This window comes from Gobio gobio (assembly GCF_949357685.1).
Source record: "Gobio gobio genome assembly, chromosome: 22".
Lineage (NCBI taxonomy): Eukaryota > Metazoa > Chordata > Actinopteri > Cypriniformes > Gobionidae > Gobio > Gobio gobio.
The window spans coordinates 6,442,822-6,469,497 of NC_137118.1; the positions used below are offsets into that span (position 1 = coordinate 6,442,822).

Consider the following 26,676-nt stretch of genomic DNA (forward strand, 5'->3'; position numbering starts at 1 on the left):
CCAACATGCAACCACTGAACGAAGCCAACGGATGCAGCTGTACTGAGCCATCCAATACAAACACTCTTAAGTAGGGCTGCTCAACTTAGTAGAAATATCATATTGTGATCGTTTTAACAAACACTGCAGTAGCGATTTGAACTGCGATATGATGATTTCATATTGCTGCTGCTTGGATATCAGAGATGCATAATAACAATAAAATACAATAACAATAAAACACCAGCTCTTCAACAGGCCTTGCAAACACTTAGCTAGAAAGCAATGTCTTGATTTAATGGAACCGAACAAAACCTCTTTTGCATTCACATTGTAGCTGAATTTAAAAGTGGACTCGGATCTGTTTTTGGTGCACTTTAGTTGATTCAGTCCTGATTCAGTTTCTGTTTGTGGAACCTATTCACCTGAAATATAATTTTCTAATGAATAAATATCTAATAATATATATTTAAAGATTTTAAAATGCGATTAATTTTTTTCAGTTTAATGCGTTAAAAATACTTAACGCAATCAATACAGAATCTGTTTTTTCTGTCATCCTTGGGCTAGCGTTACATTATATGATCACGCTCTTATTCAAAACCATTTAAGCGCGACAAGACAAAAGAGAACTAGCTGACTGTGAATGTCCTGACTCCTGACTATGGTGACACACACACGCAACGCTCAGAAAGACACGCGCCAGAATAAAAAATATAATAAGCAGATTTCTCCCAAAATGGCAGTCGAGTATTCTCCTAAAAGCAGTCTTAAATGAGTTAAATAACATCTTGTATGAATTTAAAGAGTTGTGAGAAAATGAGATGCGCGTGACCGTGTCAGATCCGCATTATGTTCAGCAGCGGCAGATCTTAAAGTGACAGCAGTCTAATAAACCAGTTACTGTCTGTCATTAAAGTCAATCAAAGAACAAAAGGTAACAGAACATTTTAGATTTAATGAGGATATATCTATATTTAATTTATATGCAGTTAAGAATGTCTAAAGGTAGGAAGGTCACAGGTAAATATGACATTTATTATAAAAGGTTTATGTGAAGCTTGTTTTAAAGTTCACTTAAAGGATTAGTTCACTTTTAAATACAATTTTGCTGATAATTTACTCACCCCCATGTCATCCAAGATGTCAATGTCTTTTTTTCTGCAGTCGAAAAGAAATTACGTTTTTGGATGAAAACGTGGTGGTTGGATTTTTCTCCATATAATGGACTTCAATGGGCTCCAAACGGTTCGAGGTCCAAATGACAGTTTCAGTACCGCTTCAAAGGGCTTTAAACGATACCAGACGATGAATAAGGGTCTTATCTAGCGAAACTATCAGTTTCTGCGAGAAACCGAGCAGTATTTATGCTTTTATTTTACCTCTTATCAGACGAACGTGATCATTTCTGAGCTCCGCCATAACTTCCGCTAAGTGAGGTCAAAATACGAGCGTGGTCATAGATGTATACGTAGATGCCTCATTAGCGCCTGCACAGATCAGTAGAACGAGGCATATACGATCAATATATCTATGAACACGTTTGTATTTTGACCTCACTTAGCAGAAGTTATGGCGGAGCTCAGAGATGATCACATTCGTCTGATAAGAGGTAAAATAGTAGCATAAATACTGCTCGGTTTCTCGCAGAAACTGATCGTTTTGCTAGATAAGACCCTTATTCATCGTCTGGTATCGTTTAAAGCAGCACTGAAACTGTCATTTGGACCTTGAACCGTTTGGAGCCCATTGAAGTCCATTATATGGAGAAAAATCCTGGAATGTTTTCATCAAAAAACTTAATTTCTTTTCAACTGCAGAAAGAAAGACATGGACATCTTGGATGACATGGGGTGAGTAAATTATCAGCAAAAGTTTATTTAAAAGTGAACTAATTCTTTAAATTAAAAGTTATTTTTTAAAGCCTAATAAATGTGGAAATTGATAGCTGTCAATTATACTGTAATTTTGAATGTTTTAGCAGTGATATTGGCCTTCATTCATAAAAAGATGCCAATACAACAAATATTTTAAAAATGCTGTCTTTAAGTTGTTTCTACATTAATTTGGAGTGTAACTGAAATTATTACAATATAAAAGCATTAAAAACTATGAAAAACAATGTTTTTAATCGTGATTAAATCACAATTAATTACAGAAAAATGTGATTAATTCGATTGACAGCACTCATATTTGTATTATTCAATAATAACAAGGAAGAGAAAAAAATTTGCTTTCTTCATTGTAAACATATCTTACTTTGATTCCTTGTGCAACCCTACTTCAATGTCTCGTTATTAAATTCTGGGTTCTAAACATCATATGATCAATCTTTGATAACAAAATGCAGTGACATTATATAATGTAATCGCACTCTCTAGCTAATCATCTCTTCAAGTTGAAATCGGCTCAGTTTTACAGCCCTAAACAGTAATGTTGGCCTTACATGGCCCAAAAATAATAATTCCTGAGACTACTGATATGTGCATGAAGGGTTTGTTTTATGAGCTACAACTTTCAATAAACAAGCCGTCATAAAACTGAGTGACGTGTCAGGTCAGAGTCTATCGATGAGTGGGTTGATATTTTAAAGTTTAAAGGTCTCTGTAACAGGAACTAACAGCAGAGATAACTGGTAAAAGCCAATATGTAGGGCAGCCCACAGAGAGTTTTGAGTAGGAGAACAGCTCACCAAGCAAGTTGATGATCCCTTCATTGTAGGCCGCAAACAGACGGATGGCGTCTTTAAACAGAAGCATGAATGCGGCGTTAATAACCCCGTTTGTGAGCTCATTGGCATTTACCTGCAGACACAAAACAAGCCAAACTCAATTTGGTTTGGGACGATTGCTGCAAGAACTGATAATTAGAAAAAAAAAATCAAATGGAAGAGTGCATTGACGAAAGGGCAAGCTGTTAGCGGACCATGTAGCAAAGTCTAGCTGTTGGCATCATAAACTCACGTTGAAGTCGAGGAGTGCATCCATCTGGTTTTGGATAATGGGGATGGTCTTTAGGAGCTTCTCTGTGTTCATAGTTCTCATTACACCTTCAGCCCTTCCCAACGAAAAGGACAACCACACAAATCATTAAAGAGTAAATGAGAGAATTTCCCTATAAGAATTAGAAAATAGACTTACCCTCGTTTTACTTTTGTGAAGTCAAAAGCCACTTGTCTGTACGAGACTGCCTTTTCGTTCAGGTAGCGGCTGTACCTCCGGATGAAGGTGGACATGTCATATCCTGCACGAAGAACAAAACATTTTGTCTTTGGAGTTCACAGCGACCCTTGGGTTATTAAACTATATTCTTGTGTTCTGATTCTAGAGTTAAAAATGCTAGCCCTTGATGTTTTAGCTGAATCCTGGGCACAATATTTCAGTATGATTGTGACTCATTTTTATTGCTAAGAGGAAAAAACATTGCGGTTTCCACAGGGTTAGTATAATGCATGACACAACCTAGAACCCGTAAGCTTTATCTGACTGTACTACGTATGACAGGTCATCGTGATGTGTACTAGAGGGTGACATGGGAGTGGATTTTCAAATCTCTCCCGTCCACCTCCCACAAAAAAAAAATCCCATTCCATCCCAATCCCACGAAAAAACTGGGGGAAAATCCTGTCTCGTCCCAATCCCAGAAGAATGACTCCCGTTCCCTCCCACTCCATGTGTTGTATTTTTTTGGCTGGAATCTGTCAGTTACAGTAAAACATTCTGTACACATTACAGCATGCCCACTTAATTGAATACAAATCCAAAATGTAGTTTGTGTTATTTTATTGAACTGAAAGCCAGCTTAAACAATGCACACACATTACATTCCATGTAAATCACCTATGCAAACACACACAAACACAGGCACGCACGCACACACACACACGCGCACAAGCAGTAAATGTCTTGCAGCTAGCGTCTTTTTTGGTTACTTCAGACTGCCTAGAAATGTCGGTGAGTACAACTGAGATGTAATTTTCCGACAGTTGTCGTTGCAGCGTGGCTTTCATGTCTGACTCTATTTTGATTATGGTTTCCGCGGCTACCAAGTGCATGGGGAAGCCCCCTCTTATATTGGTGGTTGGCATTGGCATACCAACTTGGTGCATTACCACCACTAACTGTTACAGGTGGAGCACGTCATTCACTTAAAGGGTTAGTTTACCCAAAAATGAAAATTCTGTCATTAATTACTTACCCTCATGTCGTTCGACACCCGTAAGACCTCCGTTCATCTTCAGAACACAAATTAAGATATTTTAGTTGAAATCTGATGGCTCTGAATGGCCTCCATTGGCACAATGGCACGGTTCACTCTAAAGACCCTTAAAAGGTACTAAAGACGTCGTTACAAAGTCCATCTCACTACAGTGGTTCTAAAATAACTTTATGGAGTGACGAGAATAGTTTTTGTGCGCAAAAACCCCCTAAATAACGACTTATATAGTGATGACGATTTCAAAACACGGCATCACGAAGCTTCGAAGCGTTATGAATCAGTGAGTCGATTCAGCAGTTTGGATCGCCAAATTTCAGCAGTTTGGCGGTTTGACACGTGATCCGAATCATGATTTGACTCACTGATTCACAACGCTTCGAAGCTTCGTGATGCCGTGTTTTGAAATCGCCATCACTATATAAGTCGTTATTTAGGGTTTTTTGCACACAAAAACTATTCTCGCCGATTCATAAAGTTATTTTAGAACCACTGTAGTGAGATGGACTTTGTAACGACGTCTTTAGTACCTTTTATGGGTCTTTAGAGTGTACCGTGCATTGTGCCAATGGAGGACTTTCAGAGCCATCAGATTTCAACTAAAATATCTTCATTTGTGTTCCGAAGATGAACGGAGGTCTTACGGGTGTCGAACGACATGAGGGTAAGTAATTAATGACAGAATTTTCATTTTTGGGTGAACTAACCCTTTAATCCAGCCACACAAAAACAAACAGGAGAGCATAAAGAGTCAGGGTAGAGCTTAGATCTAGCTTTTTTCTTAGAAAAAAATCAAGCCCGACCCTACCCGAGCCTGTACGGGTTGTATCCGAGCCCGGCCCGACACAAACTGTAATTATGAGCCCGAGGCAGATTTAAACCCATTTTTTAATACGTGAGCGTTCTGACGAGAACGAGCCTGTAATGAGTGAAGCGGACCGGTGTGATGTTCAGCTCAATAATCTGCTTTATGCCAGCGCTCCACTCATGAACCGATCACCGGTAAAATGACGTTCACTCAAATCCCACTGTACTGTAGCTTACTATACTTGTTATAGCCATTAAACAATGCATTTTGTTTCATATTTATGTTTAAATATTATAATGTTATTTTTACATTTCATTATAATGTTATTTTTACATTTCATCTAGGCTATATTGATTATGAAAAGTGAAAAGATGCGATTGGGTCAAAAATTATTTTGACCACTTCATTAAGTTTTGTTTTATAGAAAGCCTTTCTAGTGAATTTCATTTTGTATAAATTGTGTCTTAATTTTAATCAATGTTTCATCAGCCAATTGCCTGGATTTAATAAATAAGAAGCAAATAGGCTATAGCAGACAATAATCGTGACATGAAGGCGCCGGAGCGATCACTTTCATTGCACATGAACTGGAGCACATCTCATAAATAAACCCAAACTCAGTGAGCCTAAGTTATACTAAGTGTATAGAAATCTTGAAATGTCTACTTTTAAACAAAACAATTCAAAACTAAAAGAAATAGTTAAGCAAAGCGCAGTGTTCACGCGAGCAGCTCATGACTGGCGTCTCAGAGCGGTTCTGTTCAGGATGCTGCGCTTCATCACTGCGTGTGCTGTGAGTTTAACACGCATTGTAGAATAATCCGGACTTGTGCAACTTTGTACACATTTGTTTCTTAGTTGTAGTATTAGTTCTTACTTTGCTAAAAAAATATATATATATATAGCTATTATTTCTGGTTATGGCATAGCTTTCTGCCCACCCAATTAGGCTAATAAAGTAATAAAAACAAAACAAATGCTTGATCAAGGGCCCGGCCCGAGGATAGTGGCGGGAAATACCGTTTCAAAATTAAAACATATAGTTAATTTATATACACAGTATATGTGTATATAGTTGGTATCAGTGTTATTACAATTCCCTGTCCCGCCCACTCCCACTGAAATTTTTTTCCTTTCCCCGTCCCAATCACTTGATTAATCCCATCCCGCCTCTAATGTGTACTAGTCTTTGCCACTGGTCATAAGGCAAAATAGTCAAATGCAGGATACTATAGGATAAGGATCCTAAAAAGCCAAAAAATACAACACAAAAAAGTATTACAAATATGGCTGGACAATATATATTAAATATTTACAATATATTCTACAATAGTTATACAAGTATGACCAGTCCCGCCGCTGGCCGTTTTGATGCCCTAAGCGCGATCACTTTAAGATGCCCGCGGTGGCGGCGTTCACAAATTTTGTAGTGCCGCGTGGGGGGCATTTTCTTGTGGTGCCCTACGCGCAGCGTGTGATGGCGGCACTGAGTATGACACGAAGTATGACACGAAGACATATTTGAAGTATTATCGACGATTTCATCCTCGATTTCAATTCTTTGTTTGTTTCATTTCTGTTAAATCATTTGTTCAAACTGTCTGTCTGTGTCTTCATCTTTAAAACATTGATTCAGTCATTCATTGCATCACTCAAATGTCCATGAAAGTCCCTGTATGACATTTTAAATTCTTATATATTTTTACTAAAATATTTTAATTAAGTTACATAAAAAAAAAAAAAATGAAATATAATATATATATATATATATATATATATATATATATATATATATATATATATATATATATATATATATATATATATATATATATATATATATATATATATATATATTATTTTTTATTTATTTTTATTTTTTTTTTATTGTCTTTATTCTATTTATTTAGTAAATGCCCAGCAAAACCAAAAACTATTAAAAGTAGGATTGCAGGGTGTCTGAGAAAGAACATCAGAGCCCGGAAGTTCCAGTCACTTTTAGAAAATGGGCCCAGAGTCCTTCTTGAAGACTCTCCTCTGATTCCCCTGCTGCGTCCTGTGATTGCTGGCTGCCAGGCAGCTTCTTAACATGGGAAAAGCCTTGGGTAAATAAAACCACTAGTGCTTTATTTAAGCTGAAAGTCGGCCATGTTGCCGAACAGGTCCCAAAAGGGAGTTCAGGGAGAGAAGAGCAGACAGACAAACAGAGAAATAGCGAGAAACGGGACCTAACGCTTCCCCTGCAGACCCTCCAACACCACATCTGACCATGACTAACATTAAAATGATAGAACTGTGAAAACGCAGAGCATGTTCAGTCAGATCCTCAAATATTAATCATGTCTGCATCTGTCATAGGTTTGGTTGCTCATGAAAATGGATGACGCAGCTGCAATGTGTTTGGAAAAACAGAATGAGTAATGAAGTGTCGGGCTGAAAGCACCTACCTTGTAACCCGCTTTTGTCCAAAAAATTACTGAGGTTGAATAATGTGTTCCTGGAGGCCAGATATTGTACAAATCTCTGTCAACATAAAGAACAAAGAGTTCTTGTTTCAATTTACTCACACAATGCAAATAAACAGTATTGTCAAAGCCACAATGGTAAAACTGATTGACTGTGGCACATGTGCGGGTTTAAATGCTTTAGATAGAGCCCTAAAACAAAACTACGATCAAACAGTTAAAGGATTAGTTCACCAAAAAAAAGTATAATCTGTTATTATTTACTCACTCATGTTGTTTCAAACCAGACTTACTTTCTTGCATGAACACAAAAGGTGAATCCTGGCCACTCTTTTAAGTAAAATTAAAGTGAATAGTGACTACGGTTGTAAAGCGTCAAAAAGGACGTATTGTCATTTTTGAGACTATCAGCCCCAGTTCAAATTCATGTTCTGAATCATGAATCATTCAAGAGTGGCCAAGATATTCTTAAAAGAATAAAAACTAAAATAAATGTAATTAAAATAAAAAAAATGAAAATGTAATTAAAATAAAATGAAATGTAATTAAAATAAAATGTAATTAAAATAAATAATAGAATGTAATTAAAATAAAAAATAAATAAAATGAAATGTAATTAAAATAAAATGTAATTAAAATAAATAATATAATGTAATTAAAATAAAAAATAAATAAAATTAAATGAAATTAAAATAAATGTAATTAAAAAAAATTATTAAATGTAATTAAATTAAAAAATAAAATGAAGTAATTAAAATAAAATTTAATTAAAATAAATAATAGAATTCAATGTAATTAAAATAAAATGAAAATGTAATTTAAATAATAGAATGTAATTAAAATAAAACGAAAATGTAATTAAAATAAAATTTAATTAAAATAAATAATAGAATGTAATTAAAACAAAAAATAAATAAAATAAAAATGTAATTAAAATGAAATGTAATTAAAATAAAATTAAATGTAATTCAAAATGAAATGCAATTTAAAAAAATAAGATATATAGAAATGTAAATAAAATAAAATGTAATTAAAATAAAATTAAATGTAATTCAAAATGAAATGCAATTTAAAAAATAAGATGTATAGAAATGTAAATAAAATAAAATGTAATTAAAATAAAAAATTTAATGAAATGTAATTAAAATAAAATAAAATTAAATTAAAATAAAAAGTAAAATGTAATGAAATAAAAAAATATAATGCAATTAAAATAAAATTGTAATTAAAATAAAATGTAATTAAAGTAATATATAATATAATATAATAATTTTGGGTGAACTATTCAGGAGTTCATCTGGCTAGAGAATTCAGGCTAAAGGTGGCGAGTGTGTACAAAAACGTGTGTGTGTGTGTGTGTGTGTGTGTGTGTGTGTGAGTGTGTGAGTGTGTGAGTGTGAGAGAATGTGGGGAGGCTGACCTCATTGCCGTAGACCATAATGTGGTGAGTGGTGATGAGAGATTTGAACACGACCACCCAGCTGGTGTTGGCGGTGCGCTCGAACAGCGTGTCGGCCAGCTGAGGGATGTTCACATTCATCTCGTTGGTGCACTGGATCAGATCTGGTGAGAGAGAGTTGAAGGAGGTCAATGTGTTAATAATTCAAACTGTCACAGCGTTTGTATTTTTGCCCTAAATAACCGAAACAGTTTTGGCTTGTTAACATTTGTTCGAATTCTTCCATCCCAGACTTCCTCAAAAGGCTTACACCGTGTCCAAACTAGTGGTCAACTGATGGGTTATGCAGTGACAGATGATGATACTGATATAAAGAGAACAGGGTGGTCAGTGGTTGACAGACACCATGATTCAAACGTTTGAGGTCAGTAAGATTTTTTGAAAGAAATTATTACTTTTATTCAGCAAGTATGCATTACAGGGATCAAAGGATTTTCACAAAAAACAACGTTAATAATAAGAAATGATTAATTACCACCACATCATATTAGAATGATTTCTGAAGCATCATGTGACACTGAAGACTGAAGTAATGATGCTGAAAATTCAGCTTTGCATCACGGGAATATATTACAATTGAACATTTAAAAAATAGAAGCAGTTATTTCAAATTGTAATATACACAATGATAATGGATTTTTGATTAAATAAATGCAACCTTGGTGATCATAAGAGACTGTGATATGATTTCAGTTATTACTCAATTCACAAAGTTATCATTTGCAAATTGTAACAAAAGCTCACTGGTCAAAAATCCAATTCCATATTTTATTGTAAGTTTAAAAATGTTCTCATTGGCTATGATTGCAGTGAATCTCATCAACAAAATTACAGACAAGGTTTTGAAAAGTACTTTGTCAAAAAAAGACAAGTAAAAGATTTGAATTAGAACTGAAAGAAGGCAGATAATTTTGTTTTGCATTATTTTTGTTAACAAAACATTGGTCAATCATTATTGCCATTGAGAAAATGAATGAAAATATCAAACTGTTAACTAAATGTACAAGACGTGTGTAAAAAAAACAACATAAAAATGACGATGCATGAAACTGTGTCCTGTTAACCTTCAAATTATTAGTCAATCATTCTTATAATGCCTTTAAGAAAATGAATGAAAATAGCATGACAGAATAAATGTACAAGACATTTGTGAAAAAAAAAAAAATGACGGAGCGTGAAACTTCTGTGTCCCGTTAACCTTCAAACTCACTGCCACAGATTCCAATGTAGTGACTTTATAAAAGTCGGCTAACCTACTGAAGAAGCCGCAGTTTCCAGAGAGCCATCGGACTCTGTGGACGTGGGTTATGCTAAGGTGCCGCTGCTCAGTGCATTAGCATTCAGCGCTGAGCCGCTGACATGGTGAGAGAGTGAGACACATGCATTGATATCCTGTGCATTATTAGTTCTTTGGCTGGGCTCCACAGCCATCTGCGCTCCGAGAGCAGGAGCGGGATCCCTCAAGGCTTTCTCTACGCCACTGACACTGTGAGACTCATTCAGGGCTGCATCTTATCATGCCATTCATGAAACCTCCCACAGACAGCGAAGGAGGACAACGCCGCCTCTCTCCACAGGGAACCAGATCTGAACGGGATTATATCATCGTAAAGTTCTGGATTCAAATGAAAGAGAAAACGATGGAAGCTGGTTTCCACCACCGAATAAAAAAAACAGAACTGCAAACTTTTTCCTCACACAATTCAGACTTTCATCTGCAAGTTTATATTTCACAATTCTAATTTTATTTCTCACAAATCGGACTCTCTCACATTTCTGACTTTTTCAGATATGAACTTTGATAAGAACTGTGATATATAAACTCACAAATCGCAAGAAAAAAAGATCACATTTTGAGATGATTTTTTTTACTCTGTTGTGAAAACAAGCTTACACAGATAGGGCCCTATGAAATCGGTTTTATTTCTTCCCAAATTACATAGTTTTTTTTATTTATTTTTTTTATCAAATTTTACGTTTTATTTTTTCTGGATTCCATTTTTTCCATTTTAATTTTTTTGGACTCCACCTTAATAGTTAAATTAAAATTGAAATGATGAAACAAACTTTTAATAAATTGCTGTTAAATTGTATAATAAACTTTACTTGTTTTTAGGCTATAAAATACTTAAATTCCATTTTAAGTTTTCTGGATTCCATTTTAATGGTTTAATTAAATTTAAAATAAATCAAAAAGCATATCTAATTAATTTAATTAATATATATATATATATATATATATATTTTAAAATATATAAATATCTATGAAATGTTTTTTTATTTTCAGAAATAGTGTTTTTAATTAAAGTTTTTCTGGTAATCAAATGTAGGCATAAAACATTAATTTAATGCTATGAAATTGAACTTTTTTGTCAAACAAAGTGCTGCAAAACAGAGCTTTACTCTTAAAATTAAAACATGGAAAAATTATTTTTTATAATACTACTACTACTTTAAGACATAGCTAAATTCTACTGTACAACAGTAATATATTTCTGTCATAATTTCAAGTTAAACCAAAATTGTATTTTGACGGGTTGCCGTGAAAACCTTTGAGTTTGAGTTTGTGTTTATGATATATGACTAGTGTTGTAGTACTCGAGACCGGTCTTGGTCTTGAGACCTGTCTTAAAGGGATAGTTCACCCAAAAATGAAAATTAGCCCATGATTTACTCACCCTCAAGTCATCCTAGGTGTATATGACATTCTTCTTTCAGAAGAATACAATCAGAGTCATATTAAAAAAAGTCCTGGCTAATCCAAGCTTTATAACAGCAGTTATTGTTGCTCTATTTTTTAAGTCCATAAAAATGCAAATCCGTCAAATAACGTGCTCCACACGGCTCCGAGGGGTTAATAAAGGCCTTCTGAAGTGAATCGATGCGTTTGTTTATGAAAAATATCCATATTTAAAACTTTATGAAGTTCCTGCCGATCACCTTCCGTGGAAAAAGTGTTGAAAGTGCCTCTCGCCGTTGAAAATGCTTGCGCTACGTCTGATGAGCGCAACTGGTAACGTAAGCAATTTGAACTTCAGAAGCACTTTCAACACTTTTTTCATAAATTGAATATGGAAGGTGATCAAGCCGTCAAGATTGTTTATTTTGTCTCGCGTCCATTAGAAAACACGGATGGGCGGGGGTTATGACCTATACTGGGACCAACCACCTGGGGGCGATCGAGGCGTGGAGGCTTCAGTTTCTGAGAGGAGCGCTACAGGCTTGGTCTCAACACATGTTGGTCTTGGTCTCGACTTGGTCTTGGATTAGGTGGTCTTGACTACAACACTATATATGACGATAGTTATTCTCAAATATAATGGTGAAATGCTCATGAAAAGACATTTTACCAGGAGATGAAGTTTTTACTCTGGAGATGAAGTTCATGCCCTCATATGCTTCAGTGTGTATTCATTCTCACAACGACATGCAGAACAGGCAGGATTCATATTTAAATAGTATTTTTGTGGTTTAATATTCACAGACACTAGTCTAATCGCAATTTGATTAAAGTGTACGGACATGCTTTTTATTCATTCATCAAAAATTCCATTAAATTCCACGTTATACAATAAATTCCGTTTTTATGACTGGATTCCGCAATTCAAACCATGATTTCCGCGACCCTATAACCACTTCTAGACATACTTAAATGAAAAGCCACTTCCACCCCTCTCTACAAACCATTTCAAAAGACAAGAGTAATTACACACTCCCCGACAAATTGCCACCCAATATTAGTGCGTACGCAGCCTTTTGAAGTGGGAATGTGAAAATATGCTGCACAGTGAGCATGGGTGGTCCACAGAATGCCCTCTCTTTTACAGATAACATCCACCATTTAAACCTGCACAAAGGCTTGGCCACGTGACAACAAAAGACTTTTCAGAGCCAACACAAAACGCCTGTGCTGAGCACGAGGGAGCTGCAAGTGTACACGTCCATGGGGCTCAAGTGAAAGATCAAAGCCAGAAGACGACGTGGACTTGATGTTTGATGCCGTTGTCGTCCCACGCCAGGGTAACTGGACACTGTCGGGTTTACCCTGCACTCCCTTATGTCGCCAAGAAGCACATAATTTGAAAGGAGAAATTAGAGATCTGTAGGACTCTTGCCCAATCTAGACCCACCCTGTATCTCTATCTCTCTGGAGCAGAGACGGACATGATTGATGAGCCAGCAGGGTGCATGCGTATCCAACCATGTGATGAGAAACAAACCAGTCATGTGACCTGCTCTGCCTGAACATATAAGTGTCTGACATTTTCCTGATACTCAGCCTACTTGGAAGGGGGGGAAAAAAACTTCCCAAACTTCTTGTGTAATAAAATATCCATGTTCTTCTGACATTGATGCTCATAATCTGAAATGCCTCCAGGGTAAATAATGCAATATTAGTAAGGAGTCACACTCCAAAATGTGCAAAATGTTCTCTCAGTGCAATATCTTTATTTGCATCCATAACATATGGTGACAGAAATGGTCGATTTTAAAAGGGATTTTTTGAAAATAGGCTCATTTTACAAGTCCCCTAGAGTTAAATAGTTGAGTTTTACCGTTTTTGAATCCATTCAGCTGATCTTTGTATCTGGCGGTAGCACTTTTAGCATAGCTTAGCATACATCATTGATTCTAATCAGTCCATTAGCTTCTCATTCAAAAAATGACCAAAGACGCTTTCAATATTTTTCCTATTTAAAACTTGACTCTTCTACAGTTACATCGTGTGCTAAGACCAACTGAAAATGAAAAGTTGTGATTTTCTACACCTATATGGCTAGGAACTACTTTCTCATTCCTGCGTAATAGTCGCGGATCTTCGCGGCCGTACCATGGCTGCAGCAGCACAATGATATTACAGCGCCTGAAAGTAGACCCCAGCTAGGTAACTTTCAATGTGACCGGCACTAAGTTCGTGTAGTTGCAGAGAAAGTTTCAGGCTTGCAGCCGACAAATTGTGTTGTGGATTTACCTGTGTGTTTAGCCATGGTTCTGTGTGTTGTAAAGGGCTGTGATAGTTCTGAGTGTTGTAAAGGGCTGTGATAGTAAGTCGAAGGTGTAACTAACTACCACCATGTTTCACAGAATACCAACGAATCATTGCGCCGCTGCAGCCATGGTACGGCCGTGAAGATCCGCGACTATTACGCAGGAATGAGAAAGTAGTTCCTAGCCATATAGGTGTAGAAAATCGCAACTTTTCATTTTCAGTTTGTCTTAGCACACAATGTAACTGTAGAAGAGTCAAGTTTTAAATAGGAAAAATATTGAAAGGGTCTTTGGTCATTTTTTGAATGAGATGCTAATGGACTGTTTAGAATCAATGATGTATGCTAAGCTATGCTAAAAGTGCTACCGCCAGATACAAAGATCGGCTGAATGGATTCAAAAACGGTAAAACTCAACTAATTTAACTCTAGGGGACTTGTAAAATGAGCCTATTTTCAAAAAAAGTGGAGTGTTCCTTTAACTAAAATTAAGGTGCTTTTGCATCTTTTTTGATTACAGAAAAGCTGAAAGCTCTAGTCTATTAAAAGGGCACTTCAGCGCTGGGAAGATGAATGTGTATTTAAACTGGGTCATTTATGTAGTAGAAATGTGAAATTATTTTTTGAATTTGGTGCCTTCTAGACCGAGAAAAGACAGAAAATGTATTTGTCTCATGTGGATGAAAGACAACAAGTCCCAGAATGCACTTGCTTCGCTGCCCAACGAGGCCACTCCCAAAGCCACGGATACTGGTTATCACTTGCCCACCATGACACCGCCCCCACCGTCGTTTTGATATTCATAGTAATACAATCATTTCGTTCAGTTAGAGAATAAACACTACAATTAAAAACTGAATGTGTCTTTTCAATAACGTGCGAGTGAGCCGGACGGAAGTCACGGCACAAACGCAGCAGGAGCCAGATTTCATTCATCACGAGAGAGAAGAGCTGAGCAGAGCTGAGGTAAACGTGGCAGTCATTCTCGGCGCGTGTCCAGTCTGGCGCGATTTCAGATCATGCCTATGGAAGCTTAACTTTCATAGGAATTAATTGAAAAGTTGAAACACTCACTTTGCTCCGCTCCGCTCCGTTATTAATGCCTGATCCGAGCGGCCGTGCACATTTACATTCTGTGAGCGAGATCTCTCCCCTGTGGGCGGGTTGAAAACATGAGGAACTAGCTCCTGTAGACTCTAGCCTCTGGCCAAAAAATTACGATATTTGCGTCATTTAGAGGATTTTTTCCAGAAATAAAATGCATAATTCTCTCGTCTCAGGGGGACATGAGGGGGGAAAAGTACCATAATTTGAATATACTACCGGGTTTCTACTGATACAAAGCCTATTGCTAAATCACTGAAGTTACCCTTTAAAGGGATAGTTCACCCATTTAACCAAAATTAAGGTGCTTTTGCATCTTTTTTGATTAGGCCTACTGAAAAGCTGAAAGCTCTAGTCTATTAAAGGGGTACTTCAGCGCTGGGTAGATGAATGTCTATTTAAACTGGGTCATTTATGTAGTAGAAATTATTTATGAATTTGGTGCCTTCTAAACTGAGAAAACGCTGTATTTTTGTCTCATGTGGATGAAAGACAACCACTTCCAGAATGCACTTGCTTCGCTGCCCTACAAGGCCACTCCCAAAGCCACGGATACTGGTTATCACTTGCCCACCACAGCACCGCTCCCACCGTTGTTTTGATATTCATAGTAATAAGATCATTTCGTTCAGTTAGAGAATAAACACTACAATTAAAAACTGAACGTGTCTTTTCAATAACGTGTGAGTGAGCCGAACGAAAGTCATGGCACAGACAAAACAGAAGTCAGATTTCATTCATCACGAGAGCGAAGAGCTGAGGTAAGCGCGGCAGTCATTAACAACGCTTATCCAGTCCGGCACGTTTTCAGATCGCATATGGAAGCTTAACTTTCATAAGAATTAATTGAAAAGTTGAAACACTCACTTTGCTCCGCACCGCTCCATTATTAATGCCTGATCCGAGCGGCCGTGCACATTTACATTTTGTGAGTGAGATCTCTCCCCTACGGGCGGGTTGAAAACATGCAGAACTAGCTCCTGTAGTCTCTAGCCTCTGGCCAAAAATCCTCCGATGACACAAAATGATGATTTTTGCGTCATCATCAGATGATTTTTTTCCAGAAATTTTATAATTCTCTCGTCTCAGGGGTACATGAGGGGGGAAAAGTACCATCATTTGAATATACTACCATGTTTCTACTGATACAAAGCGTAATGCTAAATCGCTGAGGTAACGCTTTAACTGTAAAATCCCTTTTGTGTTCTACAGAAGAGAGAACGTCAATATGGGTTTGAAACAACATAAGGATGAGTGAATGATGGCAATCTTCAAGTTCTGTTCCTTTAAAACGTATTGTGCACTTCTAAACTTAAAGAAACACTGCACTTTTTTTGAAAATAGGCTCATTTTACAAGTCCCCTAGAGTTAAATAGTTGAGTTTTACCGTTTTTGAATCCATTCAGCCGATCTTTGTATCTGGCGGTAGCACTTTTAGCATAGCTTAGCATAGATAATTGATTCTAATCAGTCCATTAGCATCTCATTCAAAAAATGACCAAAGACACTTTCAATATTTTTCCTATTTAAAACTTGACTCTTGTACAGTTACATCGTGTGCTAAGACAAACTGAAAATGAAAAGTTGTGATTTTCTACACCTATATGGCTAGGAACTACTTTCTCATTCCTGCGCAATAGTCGCGGATCTTCACGGCCGTACCATGGCTGCAGCGGTGCAATGATTCGTTGGTATTCTGTGAAACATGGTGGTAGTTACACCTTCGACTTACTATCACAGCCCTTTACAACACACAGAACCATGGCTAATCACACAGGTAAATCCACAACACAATTTGTCGGAAGCCTGAAGCCTGAAACTTTCTCTGCAACTACACGAACTTAGTGCCGGTCACATTGAAAGTTACCTAGCTGGGGGCTACTTTCAGGCGCTGTAATATCATTGTGCTGCTGCAGCCATGGTACGGCTGTGAATATCCGCGACTATTACGCAGGAATGAGAAAGTAGTTCCTAGCCATATAGGTGTAGAAAATCACAACTTTTCATTTTCAGTTGGTCTTAGCACACGATGTAACTGTAGAAGAGTCAAGTTTTAAATAGGAAAAATATTGAAAGTGTCTTTGGTCATTTTTTGAATGAGATGCTAATGGACTGATTAGAATCAATGATGTATGCTAAGCTATGCTAAAAGGGCTACCGCCAGATACAAAGATCGGCTGAATGGATTCAAAAACGGTAAAACTCAACTATTTAACTCTAGGGGACTTGTAAAATGAGCTTATTTTCAAAAAAAAGTGGAGTGTTCCTTTAAGAATAACAGGTCACTGCTGTTGTAAAGCCTATAAATGGAGTATTTATTTTAGACCTGACCCACACAAAGGTTGAATTATGCAAAACTACACCACTGAATACCCACTTCCTTGTGGTTATATAACCTATTTGCATTTGAGTCAATGACATGACTCTCTTTGTCTGAATGTATTAAAATACATAAAAAAATGTAATTCATACAGTAAATGACTGCAATATACCTCCTCTGTGATGAACATGTTTAGTGTCCAGATAAATAAACAAATTACTGTTTAAAAGTTTGGGGTCAGTAAGATTTTTAATGCTTAGTTTTTTTAAAATCTCTTACACCAGACTGTGTATTATCATTGCGCCGCTGCACTCGTGGTACGGCAACAAAGTTACTTGATTATTACGCAGGAATGAGAGTATAGTTCCTAGCCATATTCCTATGCAACTTTTCATTTTCCGTTGTACACAATGGAACTACAGAAGAGTCCAGTTTTAAATAGGAAAAAATCATAGACCGTAAAAAAATATGGACGACGCGACTTCATTGACTTCCGCTGACCAAAGTTGAAGCTTTCATAGGCCCGCTCACGGCGCTGACATCTTGGGACCGAGTCTGCGCAGTAGCGATCTCGGGACCGGAGTTGCGCAGTAGAGAACAGGAAGTAGAGGCGCGATTATCAAAAGCCCGCCCACACTCTCGCAGATGCAGAACTAAGAATTATGTTGGTGTGAAATAAACAGTTATGGAAGTGTAGAAATTAAAGCTAAAGCTCCAATCTCCTCCCAAAAATCCAGAAAAAAGTCCGTTAGTGCCTCAGTGACAAGTTCACTCAGAGAAGCCGTCAATCTCAGCTGTCAATCATGACGTCACACCCCCCGTTTTTATAGCATCAAATAACTCACTAAAACTAAACTTATTTAAAAAATGAACACTTGAAATGAAATTATTGTAATAAAAACTGCCTAAAATGACATAAACCATCTTTAGGAAACAATTATTTGAAGTGTAATTAAATTGTTTAGTGTGTCTCGCGCCCATTCTAATACTTGGAGAGGCGGGGTTTAGGAGCTATACTGGGACCGGCCACCGGGGGGCGATCGAGGCGCGAAAGCTTCAATTTCTGACTGGAGCACTACAGGCTTGGAAAAAATATAGAAATGCTAACGGTCTAATCAGATTCAATGATCAATGCTAAGCTATGCTAAAAGTGCTACCGCCAGACCCAGAGATCGGCTGAATGGATTCGAAAACGGTAAAACTCAACTGTTTAACTCTAGGGGAGTTTTCAAAAAAAGTGGAGTGTTCCTTTAAGTGAACAAAGAAATTGTATCATTATATTGGATCTGTGCATTCACTCTTAAAGTGACAGCAGCCTATTCCTGCTGCTGTTCGTCAATCTGAATCAAACAGTTCTGACAAAGATTAATCTAGATTTAATTTATACAATGAAAACGATAAAGTTATTTTACATTTAGGGACAAATATAGATTACATCAATCAGACCTTTATTTATAACTATGTATTTATCTATGCTTGTAATTAATGTATTTGTTTGATTTTTCTACTGAATGTTTGTTTACTTGCCTTTAATAAAGTTTGAACTTTAGTTAGGCTAGTTTTGCTTTGGTATCGAGGTGTGCTTTAAATAATAAAACGATGGCAAAGTTTGCCCCCAATTATGTGACTCAAAAACGTAATATATGGACCGTGATTTGTGATCCGTTGAATAACTAACAATTTACAAGAACTTGCACTCTAAACTAGATTTTTTTTTAAAGATCTCAGATATACTTATTTGTCATTGAACCATTTGCATTTCATACATTGCGTCAACATCAGGAGAGCTTGACTAATATTAATAATTAACAAGGAGAACTGTTGAAGGACATTGATCTCAATGTTAGTAATGGGCTGGGCTACATACTGTCATATTAATGCATTGTGTGCCTGATGAAAAGGGTGTGTGTGTGTGTGTGTGTGGGGGGTGTTTTTTTCTGTTTACAAAGCTAAACAGATGGATGATGGTTGTGGAGCAACAACAAACTTGAACATCAATACAGAATAATGGTCTCTAGTCTCAAAAACATTATTTTTTGGAAAAGGACAAGAGAACATAGTTGACTCAGCAAGAGGATGCTGCAAACTTCCTACAGTTCATAGAAGGAAACCGATTCAACATGAATCCGTTGAAAAACTCAGGTCATAAAACAGGCTGATGATGGAGCTATTTAGACTCTCTGACCCCTGAGGTGGACAAACGACAGGAAGCTACAAGAGACACAGACCAAGAAACAGACAAAAAAACCAGGTAGAAACAAAGGCCGACCGGTATATTCCTCCATCACGGATTCTCTGTTCCGCTTCAGGCAGACCCATTTGTGAGGGCAGAGGACAGGAAACCATTAAGTGAATGATTGCTCCCCTGATTCGAAGGCTTTAACTCGCAGACAGATAGAAGACAGCATCCTGTTCTGCATCCATAAATACAGTCCACTATACATGCAGACTAAACTGGACGGAAAGTGAAAGACCAGTAACAGGGGTCAAAGACTTGGTCAAGAAGAACTCTTGACAGTTATCAGGTAATATAAATACTGTAACCTGTGGTTCACCAAATAATATGTTATAGACCAGGGGTGTCAAAAATACGGCCCAGTGACCAATCCGGTCTGGGGGATGATTTGAACAGTAATGGAAAATAGGAAATGCACCGGTCGACCGGCCATAAAGCGGAACAGTTTTAAGTTTTATTTTGGCCGATCTCTATTCTGGACTTGGGCACAAATTTTAATTTGTGTGTTAATATTACGAAGTAGGACATTAAATAAATAAATATATATATAAATAAATATATATATTTTTTATATTTATATTTATTAGGGGTGTAACGGTACACGTATTCGTACCGAACCGTTTCGGTACAGGGCTTTCGGTTCGGTGCGCATGTGTACCGAACGGTTCCGATTGCAATCTTTAACAGTTAACTGTCGGCTTGTTTTCAGCGCGCAACACACTTCAATCCTAGTTCCCACTCGAACATATTAAGTATTCAGTCCATTTCATCACGAAATTCAAACGATAAATGCCGTTTTGACGCACTTTAAAGTGACGACTGATCATTGTACAGGCGTGCGAGTGAACGCGATCATCTCTTCCAGAAGAATAAACATGAATAAATATATTAAAGGGGTCATAGAATGACATTTTTGTACAAGTTAATATGATTCTTTAGTGTCTAAATGAAAAGTTTGTAATATACTTTAATTAAAAATTCTCATTAGTATTGTAAGAAAACACTCATTTTACCTGGTCAAAATTTACCTCACCCCGCCCCCTCTGCTCTGTGGGTCGTTCGGTTCGACCCGACACAACACCACAACACAACACACGTGGAGTGTTGCCTTGACAACAGTTGAGGATATATTTTCGAGAAATAATGGCAACGGGAGTCTCTGAGGACACATCTGAGCAACCTTATCATTTTGAACCGGAGTCGGACCAGGAACAGATGACGAACGTTTCTGAATGGTTGGTTAACGTCATGTCACTTTGATCCATCTTTGTACTGGCAGAGTAGCGTAGTCGCTGTGTTTACTGATGTGTTAGTTCATTGACAGATTGATGTTATGTTATAAGATTTTTTTTTTTACATTACTTCTTAATCAGTAACAGACACCGTTATAAACCATGTACAAAAGTAAGCTTAGTGTAGTGTTACCACGTTAACTTTATCACCCGAGTAACTTACACAGTTTGTAATAACAAACATAACGCGTTGTTCATTATAAACGTGGGATTATGAATTATATTGAGAACGTCATACACAGAAAGCATGCCGTAATGACTGCTGTGTTCGTTATTACACCCAACAACACAACACCACAATCGCTTAGACGCCATTCTGCTCCAGCGTATCAACAATGGCGGACTGATGACAGCTCGCTCAGGGCGGGTCTGTGTTGAAACGCTGCTGTCAATCAACAATCTTAGGAGGGGCGTACACCGTGTAACGTCACACGATCAGACGGCTCGATTTGAGACAGGGGAAAATATATAAGGAGATTAAAAAAAAACACTGGATGTATTTTTATCATTATAGGATGGTTGTGTACAGGCACTGCCAACACACATTTCCGTATAATCAACTTGTAAAAGTGCATGTACCATTCTATGACCCCTTTAAGGTATGTTGAGGATACATTAACACTTACTGAAACGCATCATATGTCGTGTAATCACTCAATCAGTGTTTCAACCGCGGAAAGACGTCAAACAGTTTTTAAACGCAGCATCATTTACCTCAGAAGTCATTCAGTGTCCACAGTTGTTAATTCAAACTCTTTCACTAAATATATGACCTGTATTAGCATATATACATATACATATATATATACAGCATAAACAGCAAGTGAATTTTCTCAATCTTTTGTTGTTTGATTAACATTATCAAAAGAGACGGCATCAAGAAAGTCTGCCGTCAACGACATAACTGACTGTTTACGAGAGTATTTTGACATTTTTGTGTGCATTTGTCCATTGGTGCTGTGCAAAAAGACGAGGAAGAGAACTATCATTATCCCGCACTATTCATTCACTATGAGAAGCCGTTTTGTACACGTGTGTGTATGTGTCTGCAGCACAGAAAACAGCGCGTAAGTTGGTGTGTGTGTGTGTGTGTGTGTGTGTGCGCAGCGGTTAAAAAACTTTTTTTTTTTTACAAGTGTTTCACAATAATATAAAATCACTGGTTCTGGGCAATTTGGAACCGGTTCTAAAATAGAACTGGTTCTCGATACCCATCCCTAGTGATGCATGAAAGTTACAAACAATTAAATGCTGCAAATCACTCTTCAAAACATATTATAACCAGACAAAATTGCTTTCCATCCAGACCATGTGGTAAACATCCATCCAGCACCAGAGAAAGCAAAGAAAGATCATGGCAAAAAAAAAAAAAAAAGCCACATGTACACAGCTCACTGGCTAGAGGAAGAAGAACATATCTGGGTTGTTGAATCCAGAGCATGTCGAGGAAGTGGAAGTAGAGGTAGAGGGAGAGAGAGAGGAACAACAGGGAGAATGAAGGAGACAGCTGCACAGAAATCAGGGAAACACAACAAACTTGGATGTGCCAGAGAAAAAAAACAAACAAAAAAACAACTGCTGTGAACTTGGAGACTAAGACCAATAATAAAAATATATACAAAAAACTATTCATGAAGTAAAGCATATGAAAATAAAAAGTAATCTATATTCAGCAGCAGAGAGGAAGTGAAGACAAAAGAAAAGAACAGTTGCTAAAGGTAACAGAGTAAGAATGATAAACATCATTCAGTAAAACTTCATGTCTGGGCTCATTTTAATCACTGGTAGCTGGAGGCATTTTATCAATAGTTTTCTCAATGGTACTCATTAAAACATAATCATAGTGATTTACTACATCACACTGGGAAGGATATTCAAGGTAACTTTTCCCTTTCACAAACATCTTGAAAAAAAAAACACTTAATGGCTGAAAGGACCTCAAAATTATGCAAAAGCAAGTCATTAATTGCTAATCCTACATAGGAAGTGATGATTAAATAGATGAAGGATTACAGCGGGGAACACACAAACCATCACATACACAAGCAAATATTTGTTTTGCCTTTTAAATAGGACAATAAACAGAAAATCTGAATCACTCGGACTGCTTCCCCACTGGACTTTTCCCATATTTAGACAGTGACGTTCAGATTGAAGTAGCATGTTTGCGGTGAGAACAAATCTCTGCTGATTAGACTCGAGGAGTTTTGACTCATGATTTTCCTCTGACCCAGCACTCTCCTATCTGCAGACATCTCTCGTTTAATCAGCCCCCGGGTCCCGACATTTTTCTGATTTACGGAACAACTTCCTTTTGGATGTTTAGATTTTGAATAGCTGGCGGCCTACAAGAATGCAGGAAGTATCTCCAACTGGTCCACTGGGTTCATCCAGGACAAGACACTTTGCAGTTTGGAGTTTGAGAGGCATGTGGGAGCAGGAGTGATGATCAACTCCCAGTTCAAAATCTGTCAATGTTATGAAATAATAATAAAAAAAATCCCATTATGGTGCTCTTCAATGTGGTGCGCTTGTAAACCAACCATCTCTTCGTCTTTACTACCAGTTATAGCACAAAATAAACATGAATGAACAACAGAAACTAATGTTGAAAGAAGCATAATTTATAATTTCTAATGTAATCGCTCAGTGTTTCAACTGACTTCTCCAAATCATATAAGGGGCTTTCCCACCGGAGGAACATTTTCATAGTTCCTAGAACTATTGGCGGAAGTACCTGGTTTTTGGCGTGTTTCCACAGGAACTAGGAACAATTTTATTTCTAGGAACTCTTTTTCGGGAAACTAATTTAGCTAGGGTCTAAGGCCCTGTCCCAAATGGCACCCTAAACCCTCACGGTCTTCCTCCGAGTCCGCACTTTCATGACGTGCTGCTGCTTTGACTGCTGGGAAGAAGTCCGCTGCGTAGCTCGCACCAGTGCGGGCTCGGCAGAAGTGTGCATCGAGGGCTCATAATCAACCTCAAAGGGGGGCGTTCGCGAGCACCCTTCTGAGACCTAAAATGACAAATGGGACACCCTACGGTCTCGTGGACTTAACAGACACGCGCACGCAGTGGCCATTGTAAGTCCACAAGACCGAAAGCGCCATTTGGGACAGGGCCTAACTCAGCACAATAGGAACCAGTGACATAGGGGCTTTCACACCAGGTAGTTCTAAGAACTTAGTTCTAGGAACTAACCACCAGGGTCATTCCCCGAGAACTAAAAGTTCCCCTAGGAACATTTTACTGGTTGCATTCGCACCGCCAGTAGTGACTGGTGAACTCTGAAGAGATGCAACCCGCGCATTTCTTTGTTTAGCATCCAATTTCCCGTAAATTCTTTTGTCTTTTAATAAAGAACGCCGTCTCATCTTCTGTCCAAACATACCGCGTCATCTTTAAAGAATGATCCACATTTACTTGCACCAGGAGGCCTGTAAATGCGGAAAAAAATTCCATTGCATTTTTGCTAAATATTCCTTTCGAATTTGCTGAAAAACCACCTAATGCCCGCCGCGTAAAAACTCCCAAGTATATCAAAAAAGTTTTTGCGAAATTGACGCATTTCCAATGGCCGCATTTTACATTTGCGGCTACGGTTTTCCATGTTCGTAGAGTTCGTTTCTAGAGTAAATATAGACTATAATCTAGAGCCCGGCCGATATACCGGCGGGCCGATATTAGGCAGTTTCCAAACTATCGGTATCGCCATTTATGATGGGCCGATAAATGAATATTTAAAAAATTAATAAAAACGGATGAAACACCGCTCAACTACGTTATGACTGTTGGCGTTTCATAGTTTTGCTGTTACATGTAAGCCAAGAGTGAAATGGAATTAGCTAGTAAGTTATAGCGTGACAGTTTCACAGCATGACGTATCATCTCTTTCCTGCCCGTTATTTTGAAAAAGTATGTTTTACAATATTTTGCAGTATGATGTTGTCCATTTCTAAATTATGTCTTATCATAGACTTTAGCTAACCACAAAGCTAGCTAATGCCATGGCTATCAGCGGAAGACCGCTAACATTAATGTGCTTGAAAATCACAACAAACTTATTCTGCCTAAATAAAGTAAATGATTACTGCATTTATAACTAGTATATTTGTAGTTCCAGTCCCTTAGGCACACAAGTGAACGAAAGTGCGTTGCAGCATTAACGAGTCACATAATGGATTTACTGCATTTGAGAAGGCAGGCAAGCTTATACATTATATGTATTTTGCTGTTGTTATTTATCAGAACTTAACTGAACTTCCAGTCTTTCTCAAAGTTATATTTATGAATTCTATTAATACTGGTATCTTTGATTTTTTTGTTTTGATTTTGTTATTGTGTTTTCGTCCAAAGGACTTTAAGTTTCACATCTTAAGTTTGTATTTTTAATACATTTTATTTATCAGAATTTGAATATATTTTTATGTTCCTCTGTTCTGTTGTGACAATAAAACAAACAAGTTTATTTTTAAACTGCATTACCATATTATTTTAGAGATTCATGAATAACTACAAATAAGTAATGTAAGGGAAAGTTTTTTTTTACGCGTTTCTGTTTATATATCGGCCGATATATCGGAATATCGGATTTTTAAAATCACCAAATATTTGCATCGGTATCGGCCTTAATCCTTTATCGGTCGGGCTCTACTATAATCTGTGTGTGTATACGGCCATTTTAAAAATGGCGGGTGCTGGTGGTTCACGGGCGTTTGGCCATTCATATCCTGTCTAATTTCTTTGTATAACAGTTCTATCTAATAACGTATTAGACAGGCCATCGTAAGTTAAGACGGAGGATGTAAGCACTGTGTGCTCAGGCTCTGGTGTTCTGAGCGCTGTCAAAATACAAGTCACAAAAACACGCACAGCTTACATCACTTCAGAGTTCCTACTGGTGCTGCGAATGCAACCAGGAAAATAATACTAGGGGAATTTTTAGCTCTCGGGGGGGAACTACCCTGGTGGTTAGTTCCTATAAAGTTCATAAAAACTACCCAGTGCAAAAACCACTTTAGTCTGTTAAAACTCCATCCTGCACAGTCGACTGCGAGTTCACATTCATTTTTGAGTGCAACACTCATCTCAAAATCAACTGATGGGCAGAACCAAGTCTTTTTTTGATCATTTGCACTATGCTGTCTAGCCTCACTAATTACTACTAGTACTAGTTTAGACAACTTATTCTGGAACTGTTTTGCAACCCAACAGAACGGTCCGTTCATGCCCTAAATTTCTGTCATCATGACTCAAAAAGCAGTAAGGAGGGCGTCGTAACCCCTCTATCTCTGCTGTATTTGGGTTGGTGTGACTAGTTACATAATATTTGATCACTTAAAAACTGATGAGGTGAAGAGGCACTTTGCTAATGGCATACTGGGTCAATAATTTAGGAAATGGAACACTAAGAAAGTCCACTACAAATGCTTTAGGGCCAGGAGGTTCAAACAGTGACTCTAAAAGCCGTACTGGTCTCCATTCACACACAGCAGGGCAGCGAGTCAGCACTCTTTCTATCTGACCGTCATTTGATGCCTCTCTGGTCACATGCTACATTTCTACACAGGTACAGAAAAACACACACACACACACTCACATGACTGACTTACAGTGGACCTCTGCCAGAGAGATCGGACACCATAAAACAGGTCCAAGGGGTCATCACAGTGTTGGAACAGATGACATTTTATGGGTGTTGTAACCACGCTGATGAGATGAGAGCGCTAAAGTCAATGCTACGCAAGCTTTCCCGCCCTAAAACCTGGCAGACGCATAGACGCTCGGGGTGCTTTCAGACTGACATTTCC

The 26,676-nt window shown here is 37.6% G+C and overlaps 1 protein-coding gene across 26 annotated transcripts in view; it reads right to left on the minus strand.

Moving 5' to 3' along the window:
* The window catches only part of picalma (phosphatidylinositol binding clathrin assembly protein a), a 72,208-nt gene that overhangs the window by 36,210 nt on the left and 9,322 nt on the right, over positions 1 to 26,676 (minus strand). For all 26 annotated transcript variants that reach the window (XM_079805139.1, XM_079805136.1, XM_079805130.1 and 23 more), the window contains exons 3-7: positions 8,888 to 9,030; positions 7,450 to 7,525; positions 3,120 to 3,222; positions 2,943 to 3,036; positions 2,672 to 2,783 (exon numbers count right to left, since the gene is read on the minus strand). In XM_079805139.1, the coding sequence (XP_079661265.1) occupies positions 2,672 to 2,783; positions 2,943 to 3,036; positions 3,120 to 3,222; positions 7,450 to 7,525; positions 8,888 to 9,030 (528 nt within the window). The remainder of the gene's footprint in view (positions 1 to 2,671; positions 2,784 to 2,942; positions 3,037 to 3,119; positions 3,223 to 7,449; positions 7,526 to 8,887; positions 9,031 to 26,676) is intronic.